The 19,841-nt window shown below is 49.9% G+C and overlaps 1 protein-coding gene across 7 annotated transcripts in view; it reads left to right on the forward strand.

Annotated features, from left to right (window-relative positions):
- Positions 1-19,841, forward strand: part of RAB11FIP3 (RAB11 family interacting protein 3) — a 75,194-nt gene that overhangs the window by 43,244 nt on the left and 12,109 nt on the right. For 3 of the 7 annotated variants that reach the window (XM_065030949.1, XM_021291973.2, XM_065030952.1), the window contains 4 exons: positions 7,079-7,266; positions 10,445-10,618; positions 14,308-14,442; positions 17,618-17,653. In XM_065030949.1, the coding sequence (XP_064887021.1) occupies positions 7,079-7,266; positions 10,445-10,618; positions 14,308-14,442; positions 17,618-17,653 (533 nt within the window). Of the gene's footprint in view, positions 1-164; positions 282-1,007; positions 1,214-7,078; positions 7,267-10,444; positions 10,619-14,307; positions 14,443-17,617; positions 17,654-19,841 lie in introns of those variants that run through there. The other 4 variants (XM_021291975.2, XM_005505642.3, XM_065030950.1 and 1 more) reach the window with 4 other exon arrangements.

Consider the following 19,841-nt stretch of genomic DNA (forward strand, 5'->3'; position numbering starts at 1 on the left):
GAAAAAAGGGCTGCAACCTGCTTGTTGAGTAGCATATCCAGACAGAGCCAGGAAGAGAGCTTGGGTTAAAGCATAACTCCCCTTCTGCCCTGCTTGTTACCAGAAGTCCTTGCTTTTTTTGGACTCAGCACAGGAGGTCAACTGGTTATCAAGGTGCAAGATGCTTCCAGTCAATGCTGCTGAGTAGTAGATTCTGCTTGGGGCGCTGTGCTTCAGGAAGGATGTGTCCCAGAGCGGAGCAAGGATAAGCCACAGAAAATGAGAAAATGTGATTTGTGAAGGTAATAGAATGAAACAAGTTTGTTTATGCTAGGCAGGCATGACTGAGGGAGACCAAGGTTTGAAGAATGTGGAGTTTCTGTAGAGAGGAAATAGGAAAACAGACAAAACCCTCCCAACTTCTGGGTTTGAGCAGGGCGTTGCAGACTGTGTACTGCCAAGGACGTTGTCTGTGGGTCAGGGAGGACCCTGTGGATGCTGTGGATGGGGTGACCCTGTGGATGCTGCGGATGGGGTCTCCCTGTGGCGCTGGCTCTGCCGAGGCTCTTGTATCTGCAGACAGGAGCTGCTGGGTGAGGGGGATGTGGAGCTGGGGCAAAGGAGGGGTCGGTGTGTTTGTAAACCTGGTTGTCATCAATGGCTGAGGCTCCAGCCTTTTTTTGAGGGCAGTGTTGTCATTGCACATGGTAGATTGCCGTCTGATTCACCCAAACGGTGATTGCGATTGCTTATCAGTAGCAAAGTGCTCCTGATCTCCTAGCAAGCAAAGCAAGCTTTATTTGTTTTTCTATTTGTGACTATAAGGAAGGAATTTGTCATTTAGCGCTTAAACATTCACCAGAAATATCAGGAAGGATGAGGTAAACCCCAGCAGCCTCTATAGGTCGTCTTCAAAATTCACCTTTCTAATTGGCGATGGTTTTGTGGGAGAAGGCTGGCCCTGGTGTGGGGCTCCAAGACGTGCTTTTATTTTGGTGCTCGCATAACCGGCAGGGCTGCGGTCACACGGTGGGGCAGTGCGCATTAGCTTGTCTCTCCTTATCGCCGAGGTGGGAACAAAAGGCTCTGTGTTCAGGACGGAGCCGGTAAGCCTTGCGCCCGGCGGATCCTGGACTTTGCTTCCCTCCTGCCTCGCAGAAGCAGCCGGCAGCTCCTGGCGGTTTGTGCTCCTGGAGCCGGGTTGGACGTGGGCGAGGAGGCGATGTGTCCACAGGTGGGTTTGGAGTGCTAACGCAGCATGAGGAGGGCTGGGTTCCTAGAGCGACACAGGTTTCCAGCCCTGGGACCACTCTCAGCCCTGGAGATGCCAGGAAAAGGCAAGTTGAGCGTTTGCCTGACTCAGCCTCTTGCTGTTCTCTTAAGAGTTTGTTGGTGTGTGCAGTGTCTTTAGGAACAGTCTTTCCTCACTGTGCTCTGTGGGGTGTGTGCGTACGATCTAGTCCTCTCTGCCTGAGTCTCTTGGGGGAGTTGGACCAGGAGGAACGGTGGCTGCAGGCTTTCAGGGTGCTGAGGGCAGCCTATGAGATATGGGGTCTTGTGGGTTGTTCTTTGGTTTTGGTGCTTTTTTGTTGTTGTTGATTTGGTTTGGGTTGTTTTTGTTTGTTTTGTTGTTGTTGTTTGTTTGGCTGGGGGATTTTTTTGTTTGGTTGGTAGGGGGTTTTTTTATTGTTGGTGGTGGCGTTTAATGTGTGTGTGTGTGTGTGTGTGTTTGGTGTTGTGTTATGTTTTTTTTTTCAGTAGGTGTTTCCAGTTTGTTCTGACAGTTGCAGCATGATTCTCTTGCCCAGCCTCAAGGGATATTACCAAGCATAGCAGCCTTAAAACCCAGTTTCAGGGGCTGTATTGTGAAAGGGGAGCAATTGCCTTTGCTGTAGGCTGAGTGCGGGCTCCCTGGCTTCTTTGGAAAGTAAACATCACCCAAATATGTGGGAAGAGGCAAATATTATGGCCAAGAGGTGCCTTGCTGCTGGTGGCACCCTCCAGTGTGGGATCACCCACTGGCATAATGGTTTCTGGCTGCCAGCATTCAGAGGCTGAGCTGCCTTGGGGTGTTTGAGGGCCTGGTTGTATTAGCGGAGACTCCAGTGGGCCTATAAACACAGCTCACCTCCCTTCTCCCCCCAGCTTTAAACTGGTTTAAAGCCACTTTAAGCCCAGGTTGCCTGCTGTGAGGCTGGGCAGATGTGTGTCCTTGGCAGCACCATTAGCTATGGGGCTGCTCTTCACCTCTGCTCCTTTCAGAGGAGCCTGTCCCGCAGCCGCGGCTCTCTGGGTGTTCCTTGGGTCAGCTGCAGACAGGGCAGCATTCCCAGCCTGGCAGTGGCACCGGCGCCCTGGCTGCAGGCAGCAGGCGAGGGTGTCCTTGGCGGGTGGTTTTTTAGCTGGTGTGTCTCCCCCATCTGTCCTGTGTGCAGTCAGAGCTGGTATTCATCACAAATAGGCTCATGGTTGCTGGGATAACAGAGTTGTTTTGCCTTTTCCTCTCCCCCGCTGCTTCCCCTCCCAAGCTTTTCTGAGTGCTTGTGGCCAAGGGCAGCAGAGCTCTGGGTGCTGGGACAGTTCTGGGGACGAGCAGGGACCAGCCCTGCAGAAAAGGCCTGGGAGGAACTTTCCTGGGAGCCAGACTTTGCTCTTCTCTCCAGGGCAGCTCTTGTCCATGACAGATCAAAGCTCAATTTGTCGCTGCTCAGACCTGGCAGGTGACTCCCAATAGTCTTGTTTCCTCTCCTTGTACTCAAATGGCTCTTTTTTAATCAGTGTGGTTTTTACAGCATTTTTACAAAATTTCATCAAATGGTCTTTAATCAAATGTGCAATTAAATGCCTGGAACAGATGAGCTGCTGCTGGAGAGGTCTCCTAAAGGTGCTTCGTCATCTCACCCCTTTTATCAGGGCGCATTACGTCACCCTGATGCAGATTTCATCCATTTATTTCCTTTTAGAAGCAGGAGGGCTCACTGCTGGGCTTTCAGATCCCCGGCGTTTTGCCAAACACCTCTTAATGGTCCAAGGTGTGCCTGAGTGACCAATGGCAATATTGTCATTGCTGGGCAAACAGCTCTGACGTGGGGGAAATACCTCCCTGGGGGCTCGGGGTCAGGGCTGGCAGCTGCAGTTGAACCGTGACCCTGTGTCAGCTCATGCGCTCTGTGTGTGTGTCCCTGTTTTGAGGTCTGACGTTTACCTGAAGTGTCTAAGGGTGTGTTTGATTTGATAAAAGCTTAAAATACACTGACACTGGTGACACAGACCAGTTCTGAACATGGTGGGGACATTCCTGGCAAGTCCCCCGGGCACTCACAGCCTGACTGTCCCGGTCTGACAGCTGGCTGTAAGTGTATTCTGGGGTTTTTTAATATGGAAAAAGTGTTTATTTTCTGCCAGCTCGCAAAAGGGCAAACCTGACTGCACAAGAGCTGTGGCAGGGAGGTTTAAAGGGTCAGTGCACAAATCAGCTGCTCGTGAGGCCACCAAAAAGCTTTCTGCAACCCGCGGCTGCACCTTTGCCCAGGGCACAGGGGCTTGGTTTTGCTTTGCTGCATCAGGCATTTGATAATATCTTACCTATGTCCCCTTGGCTTCCCCATCTCCTTCCTGCATCTTTCCTTGAGGTTTAGTTAATTAATCTATGATCAAATGTAAAGCCAAGTTCTCCATGCTTATGCGCAGGAGAAGGACTTTGTTTACAGTTTCAACTGCCTCTTAATTCATTGACCATGTAGTTGAATTTTAATAGGACTCTTGTGTTTGAAATGTCATCTAGGCTAATATTGCAAGGTAAAAACTTTTCTCCTTTGCTAAATACGAAGAAAGTTTGCAAATTGTGTTCCAGGTCATCTTTAAAAAGAAATCAATAAATCACTGCACATCCTCAGTGTGGCAGAAGAAGGACGGCTAATGTGCTGCTCTGATGGGTACTTCTAGCTGTAAAGGTTTGGTCTGTTATTCAGCCTGTCCGTGCTGGTATTTCCCATTAACAGGATGTTCTGTAACCATTTTATTAGATTAATTGCCTAACCGTGGCACTGGGATGTTCTGATGCTGTGAGCTGTTCAGCTCCTGGTTGTGCTCCATGTAGAGAGGGCCAGCAATGGTAACCACAATAGGGTGGTTTTTAATAATTTCCTTGTGGGTTGGGGTTCTTTGGTTTAGTGGGGTTTTTGGTGTGTGGCATGTTTGGGGTTTTTTGGTTTTGTTTCTTTGCAATAGTTGTCCTTACTTTGTGCTTATTATCAAAGTCCAATGTATGCCTAAGTTCAAGCTTTTCCAGCGGGAATGGGTGGGTGTTTTTGTTTGATTTTTTTTAAAACCTGCAGCATTTACTTTAGAGTCTGAAGCAACATTATTTCTAGTTCAGCATTAAATCCTTCTTCAAACTGGCAAAAAGTTTGAAACACGTGGGGACGGCTGCAGATGTGGACGGCTGCTCTCCCTTCTTGGGCCTTCTGTGCTGCACCCAGTTCCCATTGCTTCCAGCCACCATTCCAGCACAAAGCATCATCGCCGCTGCAAGTGCTGGGGCCGCGCGGTGTGGGATGAAGATGGGTTTTATCCCGCAAAGCAAAATATAACCAGTGTTACAACACAGCTTTGGTACGCTGGAGCCTGGCTTCTCCTAAACTTGGTGCCTTCTACAAAAGCTCTGGAATGTCTTAGCACACCGTCCCCTGGAGGCTGGGGAGCTGCCGGCTCCTCTTGGGGACTGTGCTATGTCCTCACGTATCTGTGAGCCGGCCAGCAGACTCGGCCTCCGCTCCCAAATCCCCCTCGTCCTCCTACTCGAGCATTAGGAGCCTGAACGGCATTTCTAGAAAGTGCCACATAAATCCAGTAAAGCACTTAAGAAAGTCCCCAGCTTTAGGTATATAAGTAGTCTTGCTGGATTTATGCTTTTTAAAGTGGGTGGGAGTTTTAGGAGGCTTTTGTTTTTCCCTCAAAGGCCAGCGAAAAGCCGCCTCTCCCATGCTCGGGATGACGTTCACTGCAGCAGCCTCTCCTCTGTTAGATTCAACATCACGTGAACTGACCTGTCTTTTCCTGGTGCTGACATTAGACTCCAGTTTTATGTAGGTTTATGTCATGTTTAACTTCAGGGTGGTGTTGTACAGAGATGCTGGTGTCCATAGGTCAGTGTGGGGCTGTGAAAGCTGAGCCAGCCTTACAGGAGGAGCTCCTGTCCATCTGTCTCATCCATCACCCAGCTGAGTGTGCTCTGGTGGCACAGGAGCTGATGAGAGCACTCAGGAGGGAGCAAAGCCAGGGCATTGACTTGGACATTTTGCTTTGCTCCTTAAATGTCCGTGTAACATGGGAATCACTGTTGAATTATTCTCCCTCCGTCCCTTTGAGGTTTTCACAGCAGCTGTACAGGTTGTTGCTGTCCCTCTTTGGCCTCACGCGTGTTGAGGCAGCCTGGGAATTTGTAGGTAAAACAAAATTATGTGTTGGTTGTGTTTTGGGCTGCAGAAGTTCTTTGGGCTGCAGGGTATTTAACCAAGAGAGGAGAATCAGACTGGCAAGAGCAGCGTTTGCGAAGTCGAGGCAGCAGAATGTCAGTGGGACATTCTCTCTCTTGGTCTGGTGCTCTCCTGCTGTACAAATCCAGCACGTGCCCTAAAAGCTGCTCTTCTACCGGAGGGCACCTGCAGCAGGACTCTTCCATCCTGCCATGCGCACACCCTGCTTTGAATAGCAGCTCTAATGTAACTTTCCATTCTGCTGCCACAAGGACAGTGTGTGTGTTTTCTTTCTAGCTGCTGGAACATGGGGCTTTGAGAAACCTCATTTTCTTGAAAATCCTTGGAAAAAGCACTGAAAGCTGCTCTGTGCGCGCTCTGACAGAGGAAGAGAGTTTTGCTTCAATGCTGGTGCCTGCATTCAAAATGCTGCCGCTGCTTTGCCCTGCTGCTGTGCTAGAAGGGGATGCAGGCAGTCCGGAGCAAGTTTGATCCCATCGGGTGAACTTCAGATAGAGCAAATGGCTTTTCATGAGCATCTTTTTCTCCGGAGGCCAGGCAGGAGGGCTCCCGCCCCCCTGCTCAACACCTCCAGTGACCGGGGATCAGCTGGAGCTCAGCACGGGCGCTGACAGATCCCACCATGATTGCGATCCCAGAGCCAAAACCTATTGGATTTGTTCTGAGGTGCGCAGGGGAAATCCCACCAATGCTGGGAAGTGAGCTGACACTTTGATGGGTATCAGGAGATTCTGCTTTAGCAGGGTGTTTCTTCTAGTGCTCCCACAGCTCTCCTCCAAACAGGGGACGGCTCTGGGCTCAGCACCGTGTGTGTCCCAGGAGGAACACCCTGCCCACACATAGGAGCAAAAGGGCAGGACCAGCTGCTGCCCGAGGGGCAGAATTGGGAGGAAAACCCAGTTCCTCATGCTCATAACATAGTATCTTAAAAACCAAATCGTGCTGCTTTCCTAGAGCCTGCTGCAGATCTGGGGAAGTAGTGCAAAATATTCAAGGTGCTTTTCCAGCAGAAATGTGGTGGTTTGGGTGTCCTGCTGATGCAGTCCCTGCAAGTTAGATGCTGTAATGAAGATTTATAAACCAGCTTATTTTCTGTTGAGGGATGGAAGGTGCCCTGGTATTGCTAGAGGGGGTCAAAAAGTGCTTTAAGGGCTAACTGGTAGTTTTGAGTGGTGCTTTTTCAGATTAATAATGTGTCCTCTTAAAATGGAGGGAGTGAGAGCAACAGTGATCGGAACTGCTGAGTAAGCAGTGGGTAATCCCTCCTGGACTCGACAAATCCATACTTGCTCACAACAAAATCTCCCTCCAACTCTTATTTAGTGCATATTTCCATAATCTGCTTTCCAAATGCTGCTGTTGGGAAGCATGCATGGCCCAAAGGCCACGGGGCACCCCAGGGGGTGCTCAGTCCTTGGACCTGGAGACAGAGCAGCACCTGGATGTGGGGTACGGCTCACGCTGCTTTTAGCAGGTTGGATTGCTGTGCTTAGAAATGCAAGGCAGCAGTAGTTAGCTGCCCATGCGTGTTTTGTCCTGTTCTGCAATTAAATGGCACAGCTATACTATCTTTATTTTTTTCCCTCGTGTTTTTGTAACAGGCAAATGAGGTGACTGACAGTGCTTACATGGGCTCAGAGAGCACGTACAGCGAGTGCGAAACCTTCACGGATGAAGACACCAGCACACTAGTACATCACGAGATGCACGACGAAGTAGAAACAGACAGTGCCATTGACTCCACCGTGCACTCGGAGTTCACCGACCCCATCGAGGAGCCGGAGCATGGGTGAGTGGCAAGGGTGAGGAGCAAAACTCACCGTGCAGGGCAGGAGACTCCAGCAAACTGAGAGCAGACAAGAACTGAGGGAGATGCAGCCTGAGGATTTAAAACAAAGTGGGCTGAGTCTGTCTTGCTGAAACTGGTTGGCTTGTTCTTTGTCTTTGTAACTTCGTCCAAGACCAAAATAGCTCTTCTTTAAGAATAATGATAATAATTAGACCTCACCATGTGTAGGCTGTTTTGGAGCTCGGCTGGGCAATCTCTTTGACTTAATTGTTGCTTGCCTTTGGAGAACTTCTGTACCCTCATTAGCATCTTTAACCTCTAAAATAAGTTCTTAGATGATCCAAACACCTGAAATACTTGCAGTTTTTAATCTGTTGCTTAAGCCAGAAACACAACATGTAATTTTCAAGTCAGGAGGGGAACTCATCATATTCTTGTTTTTCCTAAACATGTGTGCACCCTTTGATGTACAACCACCTCCTGTAATAACTAGTTTTAAAGTTGTGCCTGAAGCGCAGAAGTGTGAGCTGAGATCATCTTCCCCGGGTCTGAACTGCTGCTGGCGAAACTGCTCCTGGGCCCGCCTCATTTCCTAGATTTTGCAGGAAAGGTGTTTTTTGGGGTGAAACTGGGGTGCTGGCAGGCAGGAGGGGAGGGAATAAGTCATTTAATAGTGACCAAAGAGCGCTGGTCTGTGCTGAAACCATCATCGCTTGAGGTCTGCTAATGCACAGAATTATTTTGGCCAAAAACACATCACCCAGGCTTGGTGCTCTGGTGAGTACTTACAGTTCCTATCACTTTTAGAAGGCACTGGGCTTCCCTCACCCCAAAATCACATGTGGGGACATTAGAGATGCGGTGAGCAGTCAGTGCTGCTGGGCACTCAGCGCCGGGGCTGAAAGGGTGCTGTGGATTAGAGAATAAATGAGATTATCTGGCTAGGCTCTCCTCACCCCAGCGTGTTCAGCTCAGTGACAGTTAAATTGGGATACAGTCGGTTGCTGAGCTCCCCGAGCACCGAGCGGAGGGTCTCTGGAGGGGCCATGGCAGCCTGCGTGCGCTCTCGTCCTCTGGGAAAAATGACGTGCCTTGGATTCACCTGCCTGTAGGTACAACATTCTTGGGAATTTCTTTTAAGATTAGGTTGTTCTTGAGGCTTGCCTGCTGCTCCCGGTGTGGGCTTGGGAAGGGCGGGTGTCCTTTGGGTGCTCTGCCCAAGCGCAGTGGTGCCTGTTGTCAGGTGTGTTAAATGTGTGCAATCTCCAGGTAGGCAAAAAAAAATCAAGGAAGAAGTTATTTTGGCTTAAAGTTTTGCAAGGCTTGAGACAGAAGCCTCTGGAGCTCTGTTCCCAGGTTGCTGAGGGCTTGTTTTGGCGCCATCAAACACCAGGCAGGACAACAAGTGCCCAGAGCTTTTCCAGGGGACAGTGAGTAAGTACGATCTGAGCAACACATCTGGTGGACTGAATCAAAGCTTCAATGCTGCTTTTCAGTAGCTGTTAAAGCCCAACATACCTTAGATGGTTTGAGCTTAAGTGGTTATTTAGGCTATGTATAGTAAAGATTAATTGAACCCTGGATCTCAAAACTAATAGAGCCCCCAATAGGTGTATATGAAATACTCACACTGTTTATTGCCTGAAGCATCTCTGGCTGAGGGTTTCCAGGTGCCCGATCAGATCTGCTTCTGTGTGGTGCTTGTCAAACCACAACCCCAAATTTAGAGATTTGGGGTTGGATTTTGCTTGTCAGTTAGAAATTCCACCCCCTGCCTTCTATTTCTGGAGAGATTTCCGATGCTTTTGGCAATGGTTTGCTGGGTGCAGTGTCTGACTCACTGCCGGGGAGGATGGGTTTCTGCTAGATCCCACTGCGGGAATAGCGGGATTTCGGAGTGCCCAAGGGAGATGTGCAGATGCCTGCAAGCTGGAGTGGACTTGTCTGTGGTTAAATAGAGATCTGCCGCTGTTTTGGCTGGAGAATTGACATGCTTTTTATTAACAGGATAAGGGTAAATCCTTCAGATGGTGCAGGTTTTTGTTATAAATGGCTTATCTGTAATCTTTTTTTCTTTCTGATTTAGTACAGCAGTCTAGTCATACCCCCATTTTCTCTGTCCTAGCAAGTGGATGAAGGTGGGAGCATAGCCTGAAATACCAGTTTTTATAATAATGCAATCTCTTTTTTGTTTTGTTTTGTTTTAAAGCACTGAATTTTGGAGAGGGGAGTGGTGCTAGTCCCCCAAAACACATACCTGTGGCTCACAGACACATGGGCTGCTTTCACAGTGTAGTTCCTAGAAACACCCCCAAGCTTAATTTTAAAAGCTCTGCAGTCCTGAGCAGGAAAGTCCTCCAAGAGTGGACACGTACTGCTGTGGTGGCTTGACTTTGTACAACACCGCGCATGTGAAAAGACACATACAGAAACAAGGACTTCTGTGCTGAGCCGTGTCCCCTCTGACACAAAGGATGTTGCAGGACCTGTGCTGGGTGTGTTCGGAGCCTTAACACACTACAGCCTTCTGGATCTGGTGTCAAAAACACATGAAAAAGCATGCCCTCCCCCTCCAAGACTGTCACGGCTGCGTGCAGTGTTTTCCCAGCAGGAGCAGGGAAAGGGCTCCTTTGTCTTGCCAGGGGTTTTGTTGCTGCCGGATTAGGCAGCCGCCTGCAAACCACTGGAATTTGTGTCATGGGGGGAGGTTATAGTGTTAAACCCCACTGCTGGGCTTTTGATAGGATTATACAGCACCAAGTGAGCGTGAGCCCGGCATGGAGGCTGATGATGTAATTCAAAACATATTTAGGGTGTGTTTGGGACGTGCCGAGCTTTTTCTCTGCTGTGCTTTTGGTATTGCCCATGCTGTGTGAGGGCTTGCCACCAACCCTGGGTGCTGTCCTGCAGGTCCTGCTCCCAGATCCTACATTGCAGCTGCCAGGGGAGCTTGTGTGAAAAAACACTGGTTTGTTGTGGAAAAAAAATTGCTGCAAACTTCCTGGTGGTGCCTGGGCTGCCCCTTCAATGTTCAACGTATAAGGTGCATTGCACTATAAGGAAGAGCTGGCCTGGTCTGCCAAAATGGGGGATGTGACTTGGCAAGTGGGTGTATCAGATGCAATTGGAAAGGCTGCTGTGGTGGCCACTCTCTGACGTCTCCTCTCTGCTCCCACAGATCCCATCCGCACGACCTGCCCCTGGGCTCGGACCTCAGCCACTCCATCGTCACGGTCATTAGTGGAGAGGAGCATTTTGAGGATTACGGAGAAGGAAATGAAGCAGATTTGTTCTCGGACAGCTTGTGTAATGGGGAAAGCAGCTTTAATAGCTCCACGTTCCTCTCCCCCAGGTAACAGCACAGCACTTGCAATGTTTTAACCCATTTCACTTGCTTAGTGCCTTCGCCTGGCTTTGTGCGTGTGAGCAGTTTCCTTTGGGTCTGCATACCAGTCAGCCTGCAAGAGGAGATTCCTGGCAAAATTTGGATACAAGGGGGAAATCAACTCAGAAGTAGAAGAGGAGTTACCTCCCTTGATCTTTTCTTTCCCTGAACAGTGTCTTCTCTCCCATTCAGAGGCACTTGTGCCCAGCAGTGGTCTGAGTATGTGTGGTTCATGTGCACCCAGAACAGCACCACATTCCCATTCCTGTTAGGGACACGGCTCCTCACAGACCCTTCCAGCAGAAAAAACCATCCCTTGTCTGGTTGGATGACTTTTTTTTATTTTGCCGTTTTCTCCTGTGCTTGTATTTTTGGCTTTGATAAAGTGCTTGGTTGGATTTGCACAAGATGTGGCAGCCTTCCCTCTCCAGGCAACTGTCCTAGTTCTGGCTGGGATAGACAGCCACCGACAGGGTGTGTGGAGCCCTTCCTAGAGTCTGGGCCATTCTGGTTGCACAGGGCTGACAGGGAAGAACTACTGTCTAATCTCCACACCTGCACTGTGCTGCAGGCCAGGGCTGATTTTCTTTTTTGCTGGTACAGCAGCTATTTTGAAGATGTTAATGAAGCCTGCAATAGGAGAGTGTTGCTGTAAAGCACACCTAAACCATGCCTTCAGGAAACCGGTGCTCCAGTGCTTGATGTGACGGGATACCCCGCTGTGGAAGGGACATGTAATTCATCCACCTTTGTTCTTTGTTTGCACTGTGCAGAAACGCCAAGTATGTCTGTCTGTACCAGTGCTGCAGCATGGGAAGTGCTCTCAGATGAAAACCAGCCTTGGTGTTCATTCTGAGTTTCTCCTTGAGGATGGGCCTCCAACCTAGTCCAGAAGGCTCCTGGCAAGCAAATACTTAGCTAAAAGAGCTTTGCAATCAGTTGAACTTCTTTCTTTAATACCAGTCTGGAGCTCCCAGACTACCTATGCTCCCAGCGTTCATATCTTGCTCTGTCAAAGCACTGTCTCCCCTCTGCTGCTCTGTCTCTTTGGATCTTATCTACAAGATCATGCTCTGCAGCATCTTTCCCCTCCTGGGAGGTGCTCACTTGGCACAAGGCCACGCAGCTCATGGTGGTTTGTGCTGGAGACTCACTGCTGGGGCTTGCTGGGGAGCCAGCCTGCAGAGAAACCCTGCAAAACCTCCAGAGTAAAGAATGCGGCTCTGTTTGAAACAGAGGATTTCCTCATGTCTCTCAGGTCTAGCCCTTACCTTGGGTTATCGTTGTGTGTGTGAAAGTCCTTAGCTGATCGTTCTCTGAGATTGTGCTGTTTTTCTGAACAAAGCCCTGCCTCGTCAGTGCGTTTAAATATAGGGAAATCTTAAAGAACTACAGGATATCACTGGTTTAGGCTAAACTTTTTTTGTTTTGCTGCGGTTTGAATGCAAGGAACAGTATCACTTATAAACGGGCACAACACCACACACCATTTCCATGTTACAAGAGTATTTAAACAGGAGCAACATCAACAAATTTTCCTGCCACAGCTCCAGATCTTCACCGGGAAAGTAATGCAAAATCCAAGAGCCTTCAGAGAACACTATGGGGTATTGCATTTTCCTGCTGAGTCCTTGTGTGTGCATTCGCAACCCCTCCCTTTGGGTTGCCACCTCTTCCCTGGCACATCCGTCCTGTACAAGTCTCAAAGGAAGCCTCCTCGCATGCACCCATTTCGACTGCCAGCATGCTGAGTTGGTGATTGCCACTGACCCGTGGAGGATGAACGTTTCTCCGCAAGATGGAGGAAGGAGGCAGGAGATGCAGGAAGGAGGCAGGGAGGCTGCCTGAGGCGCAGAGGTGGCAGCTTGCCACCAGGGGTAGGTGAGGACGCCCCGAGGCGCAGTGCGGCTGAGCTCTCGCCCACTCAACAGGCAAAAAAACAGAGCAGCCGGAGGCCAAGTATATCTGCACGCTCCCGAAGAGCTGCCATGCTGGCCCGCGGGTTCTCCTTTATGCTTTTCCCGTTGCAATTAATGGCGCGGGTTCACACCTCACGCAGGGATGCGCCCGGCCGGGTGAGCTGTTCTGCCTCCCAGCAGGGGTGAGGACTCGCGGAATGGGCTGACGTGCAGCCGGGCATGGGGCAGAGCCCAGGAAAGGGCACATTGCTTCTTCCAGGTGCCACAAAGCTTCTGTCACCTCTTACCCTGCACAAAGCCTGAGCAACAACTGACTGCTGGTGGGTCCACACTTACCCCACAGGGTAGGGGTAATGTTTTACAATTTTTTTTTTTCCGGGGATGGGAAGAGATAAACAATTCGGTATTTACCATTGTCCAGTTGTGTGTTTTAATGGGACTTGGAAATACTGTACAGATGACACAGACTCTCAGAGGCCTGACCCTGGGGGTGGCTGGGCTACTGACACCCCACTGCCACCAAAAAACGTCAGTGAGGGGTTATGCCAAGGTGCTGAGCCAGGGGACCCTTCCTGGAATATTCTGGTCCCTCAGCATCTCCCGGGCCAGGACTTGCCAGCCTGGATCTCTATCACAGGATTGACCAGCCCTTTCAGATGCCTTCTGGTTTTAAGCTTGCTTGTGTTGCTCACACCTTTACTTGTCTTTCTTATTGAACTGCTTTGTTCTTTCACTATTAACCTTTCTTTGATTAAAGTCTGTGGCTTCCAGAAGCGCGTTTCCCTACAGAAGTGATTCGTGGTGTACATTTGGCCACAACGTAACACAAACTCTTTGCTGTTCAGAATTCCTTGGCCAAATGCTGTCCTGCCCCATGTCATGTCAAGTGTGGGAAATGGCTCCCTGGTTTGCCAGTGTTGGTGAATGTGTTGGCACCTTGTTTTCCACATCAGCTGCTGAAAATGAGCAACTGATCAGACCCATTAGCTCCCCAGGCTGTTAAATCCTGTAGACTCCCACATCCCCTGGCCAAATGATATTCCCTACAACGAGGCAAAGCTGCTGCTTCAGCTTCTCTGTGCTTTACTCTGTAGGAAACAGCAGTTGAATTACAACCACTTTTTTGAGCTTGGCTTCAAAGGGGAGCTCTTTGCAATGAAAATCTGACTCTGTGTTACTAACAGTGGGTCCACAGCTGCTCTATTTTTAAAACATACCATTGGAAAATGGTGCAAATGACCAAAAGTTGTGACCCTTGGCCGTGGCACCCAGTCCAGCAGTGTGTGAATTCAGTCTGCATTTACCGAGGCAAACCAGGACCATTACCAGACTCTCTTGAGACAGGTTGCTTGGACAGTCATTGCCGAAAATAAACTTTGTAGTTGTGTAGATTTGTGGAAAGTGGGCACCTTGCCTTGCCTGGGATCTCAGGGGGTCTCCCACAGGAGCAGCCGAGCACAGGGGTTTGAAAACATGAGCCAGGCTCAGCTGCTGTAAATCTCTGGGAGGAGGATGATGGAAGTCCTGCTAATTTATAGCAACTCCCTATTGACTACCATTGGCTTCTAAACTTGGGGGGAGAGGTGACCCAGTCTGCCTCGAAGTTTTTAATTGAAAGTCTTGCATTTCACACCAAAAGCTCTCCTGCCCCAATATACACTCAGCTTGTGGAAGCCATGGATGAAAATCAGTCCTGTCTGTTCTGTTCTGTTGAAATGACCCTTGTGATTTCTCTAGCACCAATCCTCTTGCTGCGAAACTACACAGCATTATTGCAGATGAAGCATTTGAGTTTTACTGTAGCCAGTGCCACAAACAAATCAACCGCCTCGAGGATCTTTCTGCTCGCCTGAATGATCTTGAAATGAATAGGTAATTGGGCTTGTGTGTGGCCATTTCAGTGTTGGGAATGATGCTCTGGAAGGGAAGACTCTCCTTGTCCTGCACAGCTTTCCTTTGCTGGTGCATTGCTTGATTCCTGGTTGCCAAAGGGGATGGATTTCACTGACTGAGGTGAACCTCTCCAGGTGGTAACGGCTGTGATAACATTATGGAGGGTGAGCAGAAGTTTCCTTTAATCTGAGCCGTGGAAGCTGGCAGACAACGAGAGCCTTCCCTTCTGCTCTGGGCAGCCTCTGCATGTCATGCTGAGTGGTGGGGGCTTCTCCATGCTCCAAATAACGCAGTCCCTGCATCAGGACTTGAGGCCGTAAGCTGATCATGTACAGTATTTCTGTCGCCAAGGAAAAGACTGCCAGGTCTTCTGGCGGGTGATGCCCAGCGTGGAGGCACACCTGAGCTGCTGGTCCAGCCTGTCTGCGGCCACAGCCCGTCCTCCCGCTGCCGCAGGAACATCAAAGCATCAGCTTGCTCTCTGGGGCTTGGGACCTCTCCTGCAGGCCCTTGCTTTGCAGCAGGAAAATCCTGTTTCACCCAGTTTCACCAGCTGCCTGCCCACCAGTGTGCCACCACATGATACACGCCAGGGCCTTTGTGTAGAAACTTCTCAAGTTATGGAATGTAACATTTTGAGATCTACCAGCCAGCAGCTGGACTTGCAGATTTGAGAAATAGGGAGAGATTTCTGTTTGTTTTTTCAGACCTGTTTGCTGTCTGCCGGGCAGAAGGATGATGGCCTTAATGGTAATCATTCTGCTCACATCTGGTGTGCTTTTTCAAGCCCAGTTTTTGGTCATGCTCTTGGTCTCTACATGTCCTCTACAGGGACAGTGTGATATGGGAGCTCTCCTGAGCTATTTAGCCATGGGAAGAGCACTGGAAAACAATTAGGAGCTTGAGAATTTTTATTTAACAAAAAAAGTATTTGTTTTCCTTTCTGGGGTAAATAGTAGCCTTTGCTGTTGGAGGCCTTGAGGGTCAGCGATGGGTCTCACATTATGCAGTTCTTAAGGAGAATGCTCGACTTCCCTGGATACACCGGTAGCCCCACTCTTTTTCAGGCTTTCTCCACCAAATTTACCTTCAAAGCTGAAATAACACCTCAGAGCCTCCTGTAGTAGGTTGGGATTTTCAGAGGAGGCTTTGTGGTGTCACAGCGGGAATTCCATAGCTTTTGATTTAACATGTGCCATTTGGGTCAAGGGCAAGCAGGTGTGGTTCCTCCATCTGCGCTGAGGGTTTTCCATGCACAGTTTTGCTGAAAACTTGTTCCAGGTGCCCCTGCGCACTGACCTGATAGAAAGGCATTGCCCACCCTGCCTGCGGTGACAATGAGTGAGGTGTCCCCATGCAGGACATGGCAGGACCTGTTGTTTGCTCCCAGCAGCACAAAGCCCTCACTGAAGGCGAGAAGTCCTGGGTTGCAGGAGAAGGGAGCAGCAGAAAGTGGACCTAAATCTGGGCCAAGCACTCACACCATGCCTGGCAGGCAAAGCCTGAAGACTCCTTCTCCAGAGGATGCTGGCAGCTGGGGTGAAGCCCAGGCCGCCGTGTAACAGCCTCACTCTGAAAGGCTGTGAGTGCATTTACAGTGTTTTGTACTTGGCATAAGGTGGGGAGCCTGGTCCCAGTGTTGGGCCGCTGCTGGCTGAGCCCACGGCACGGGAACACAGGGAAGAAATCCGTCAGAAGCTCGAGATGAACCAGTTCTGCGCAAGTACATTTTGTTTTGGTGCCCTTGAAGCAGCAGTGGTGTGTTTCCCCCCGCCCCGAGAGAACCGCAGGTGCCAGCACTGCTTCCTATAAGTTGTTTGCAGAGAAAAATATTGTTTCTCCCTGCAGTGCTGGGGACATACATGACCGGTTACAGCTGCTGGCAACACGAGGGTCTGACCCGCTCCCTGGGGCGGGTGCCGAGCGGCCTTGAAGCCCGGCCAGCAGCGGCTCTTGTGCTGCTTGGAAATCCAGGGTTTGAGGACGCACTTTTGACACGAGGGCTGGTAACCCTGACAACAGCTCCTGGTCGATCGTGGTTTTTTATAAAAAGAAAATTGTCCTCAGCTATTTCCAATTCCTCCTTCTAAGAACTAATATAATTGTTGCAGCTCTAGGCAGGAATGGACTCCCAGATGATTTTCTTTATTTTTTTCTTTAAACTGAGCTAAGCAGCAGGGAATGCAATTGCTGCCTCTCCACTCAGGCTAGAGCCGTGTTTGCTGTCGTCGATCAGTGGTGATTCGGTGTCAGTGATGTGTCCCAGTGGCATCTGTTTGACAACAGCGTGTGTTTGGGTGGAAGATGAGGAGTGAGATCCAAGCCCTGTTTGCTTCATTAGCATATGCAGCTGCATTGATCACAACTGAAGGAGTGGAAGGAGCATATTAGCAAGTAGTCATTTCTGAAAAAGGGCTTTTTCTCTCAGCAGGAGAGCCTGCAGCCCCGTCCTGAAGAGCAGGGTCACGCAGACCTTGGCTGTTAGTACTGTGGGTCATGCTGAGCATTAGCTAAATCGTGACCGCTGTGGTATGGTGGCAGCTGGCTCAGGCATACTCAGAGCCAGCGTGTGTGATCTGTGCAAAGGAGAGCTCATACCCATCCCCAGTGATTATAACGGTGCTTGTGCTTAAAATCCAGAAAGAAACGTGATCTACAGCTCCTAAAATCTCCGAGCTACACGTAGGCAGCAATTTTCTGGTGATCCAGAGCCAAATAGTGAGAATAATCTTTATGAGAAGTGCAAACCAGCATGCAGAAGGATGGAAGTGCCTGTTGGAGGACTGGGGCTGCTGCGGGGTGTAGGAGATGGAGCTGGGGCTGCCGTCGGCTCCAGGCTGAGCCCCACCAAACTCACTGCTATTCATATCCCTTTCCTTGGGGATCAGCTTTCAGGACAGGGATGTGCTGGTGAGAGGACCCCATTCCTGGAGCTGGTGATGTTTTCTGCGACGTTATTCCATTTGGTTCGTTATCGCCGCGTTGTTAAATACGTGAGCGGTTTCCTCGCCTGCCTGTTGCCGGGGCTGGCCGGGCTGCGCGGGTGCTGCATGCCATAGCAAAGGATGTGCCCGGAGCGCTTCCAGTTTCCTGTTTCCCTTGCTCTCCGCTGTCAGCTTTCCTAACTCTTTCCTGTGTTTTCCTCATTTTGCAGTCCAAATAAAAGACTCTCAAGCAAGAAAGTGGCAAGGTAAGCTCATGCTGGTGTTACTGCTTGGTGAGAGGGGTGCTGGGCTCACGGGAGGAGGGCTGTCAAAATCAGTTTGCGGTGTCATACTTCTAGACATGTTGCATAGCGCTGGGGAAAAGCTGGTTTCATTCTGATATAGTTTGCAATAGCTGTTTTTCTGAAATAGGGATTTCTCACTCATGCACACAGCTGGAGGCTGGTGTCAACTGATGTTTTTCCAGGACAGCAGTAGGGGTGCTTTGTCCCCTCCGTCCCACCAGTGCCGGAGCAGGGAATGAGTCTCTAGAAGGGCATGTCCTTCTGACTGCTTGGCTGGGCTGTCCCCTCCCTGGTGTCACCATGCTGGGTCCCTGGAGTCTTTAGAAGACAGGCCCAGTCAGTGCACCCCCTTGGGTTTCTCCAGCACTCCTAAAAAACCAGCCACGCTGGACAACTCTCTTGGTTCTATTTTACTGTGCTCAGTGTAATCCTCATTGTGTGATTTTGCTGGAGCAGCCCCCCTTGCTCTGATCTGACCCGCCAGGGGCTTTGGGGACTTCCCAGGGGGAGCTGGGGCTTAATGCTGTGCTGCTCCTCTCCTGTGGGACCATCTCATGTAGTGCCAGTTGCCCTTTCCTTGTGGGCATTTTTATCTTTGCCTGCACAGGAGAAGCTGCAGATTTTGCCCTGAATCACTGGGACAGAGGGTCCGTCCCCTCTCGATGAAACCTGGTGCTCACCTTTCCTTTCCCAGCTTCACCATCCCTCCTGTTCCCCTGTCATTGTGCTTTTATCTCAGCTGTCCTGCCTGCCTCTGCCTTGCTCGGGAGGGCGATTACCCTCTGCAGTGCTCAACTCCAAGCAGGCAGGGATGCTACAGAGGAAATGGCAGCTCGATTTGGGTGATGCTCGTACCCCTGCACCCTGACACTCCATCTGCTCCCTGCACTGACCCGAGCAGCTTCTCTGCGCCTCTCCCTCCTGGCTGTGCTCTCACACCTTTCCCTTCTCTATTTTTCCTGCAGTCAGCAAGTCTCCCCCGGCATGATTTCCCCTCCTGGCAAGGAAGCAGGTCCTTGATATTACGTTTCCTAGTTCCAGTCATCTTACTTTCTAGATCTTTGTTAAAAACACTGACAGGAAAGAAGGTTGAAGGGAGCAGCTTGTCCCCACGTTTCCTGTTTTAGGACTAGTTTTTGTCCCATGTCTAGCAGAGGAAATTTGCATTAAACTTTTTGGAATGGAGATGCCCAGTTCTACGGGGGACAGAGCCCTCCTGACCCTTTCCATTTGCAAGCTGCTTTTCTGAGACGGGCACTTGTGGGCTTAGGTAAATGTTGGTTAATTCAAGAGCAGCTGAGTTTAGTTTGTGATAACCACAGAAGTAACAAGGTTTTGCTGCAGCGTGGAGCCAGATCCTTAAGATTAACTCAAAAAAAGCCCTTTGTTGCAAATATTGTAGTTACTGAATAATACCAAAACATTTGCTTTTGGGAAATTTGTTTTGTTTTTATAAGAGCTCTTTCCTGATTTTTGTTATCTGGGTTCTGCTTGTGCCAAGAAAACTCAGCTGCTTAGGCCCTGTTGTGCTTGGCATGATTTAAATTACAAATGTGCCCAAGACTTCAGAATCTAAATATATGCTCAGGGTGAGGATGCAAAGCCAGGCTGGCACTCAGCTGTGGTCTCTTTGGTAAATGCCAGTTGTGTTCCCTGAGTCTTTGCATGAACATACTGTGTAGCGGGGTGAGTTTGAGAAGCCACATTACGAATTCCTAGAGAAACTGAGGAAGCGCTGGCTTCAACGGCAGATCAGGCTACTCCTCGTTTGTGTTGCTGTGGGAGAGCAGAGTGGTTTTTCCAGGCAGCATCTGCCTGAGGTTCTCAGAGCTGGAATACAACCCCTCCCTGGGGCAATAGCAGTTTCTTTTGCCCCAAGGTGATGGAGCTGATCTGCAGTCATTAAGCAGAGATCAGTTCCTCCATGGGGTGTTCTGGTCCTTTAGGTCCCTGCAAAGCTGGGGACACTGATGTTGCAATGCCTTGCTAATGATTAGCTCGCTGTTGTGGACAGTGTGGGAAGGTGGGCTGGGGTGTTTCACAAAAGGTTCAGGGGTTATTCTCCCCTCCCTCTCCTTACACCTGCTGCCTCCCCACTTCTTATTAACCTTATCAGTGGCTGGAGCAGAGTACTCTGTCCTCTGCTGGA

The sequence above is a fragment of the Columba livia genome, chromosome 15, assembly GCF_036013475.1.
Source record: "Columba livia isolate bColLiv1 breed racing homer chromosome 15, bColLiv1.pat.W.v2, whole genome shotgun sequence".
Lineage (NCBI taxonomy): Eukaryota > Metazoa > Chordata > Aves > Columbiformes > Columbidae > Columba > Columba livia.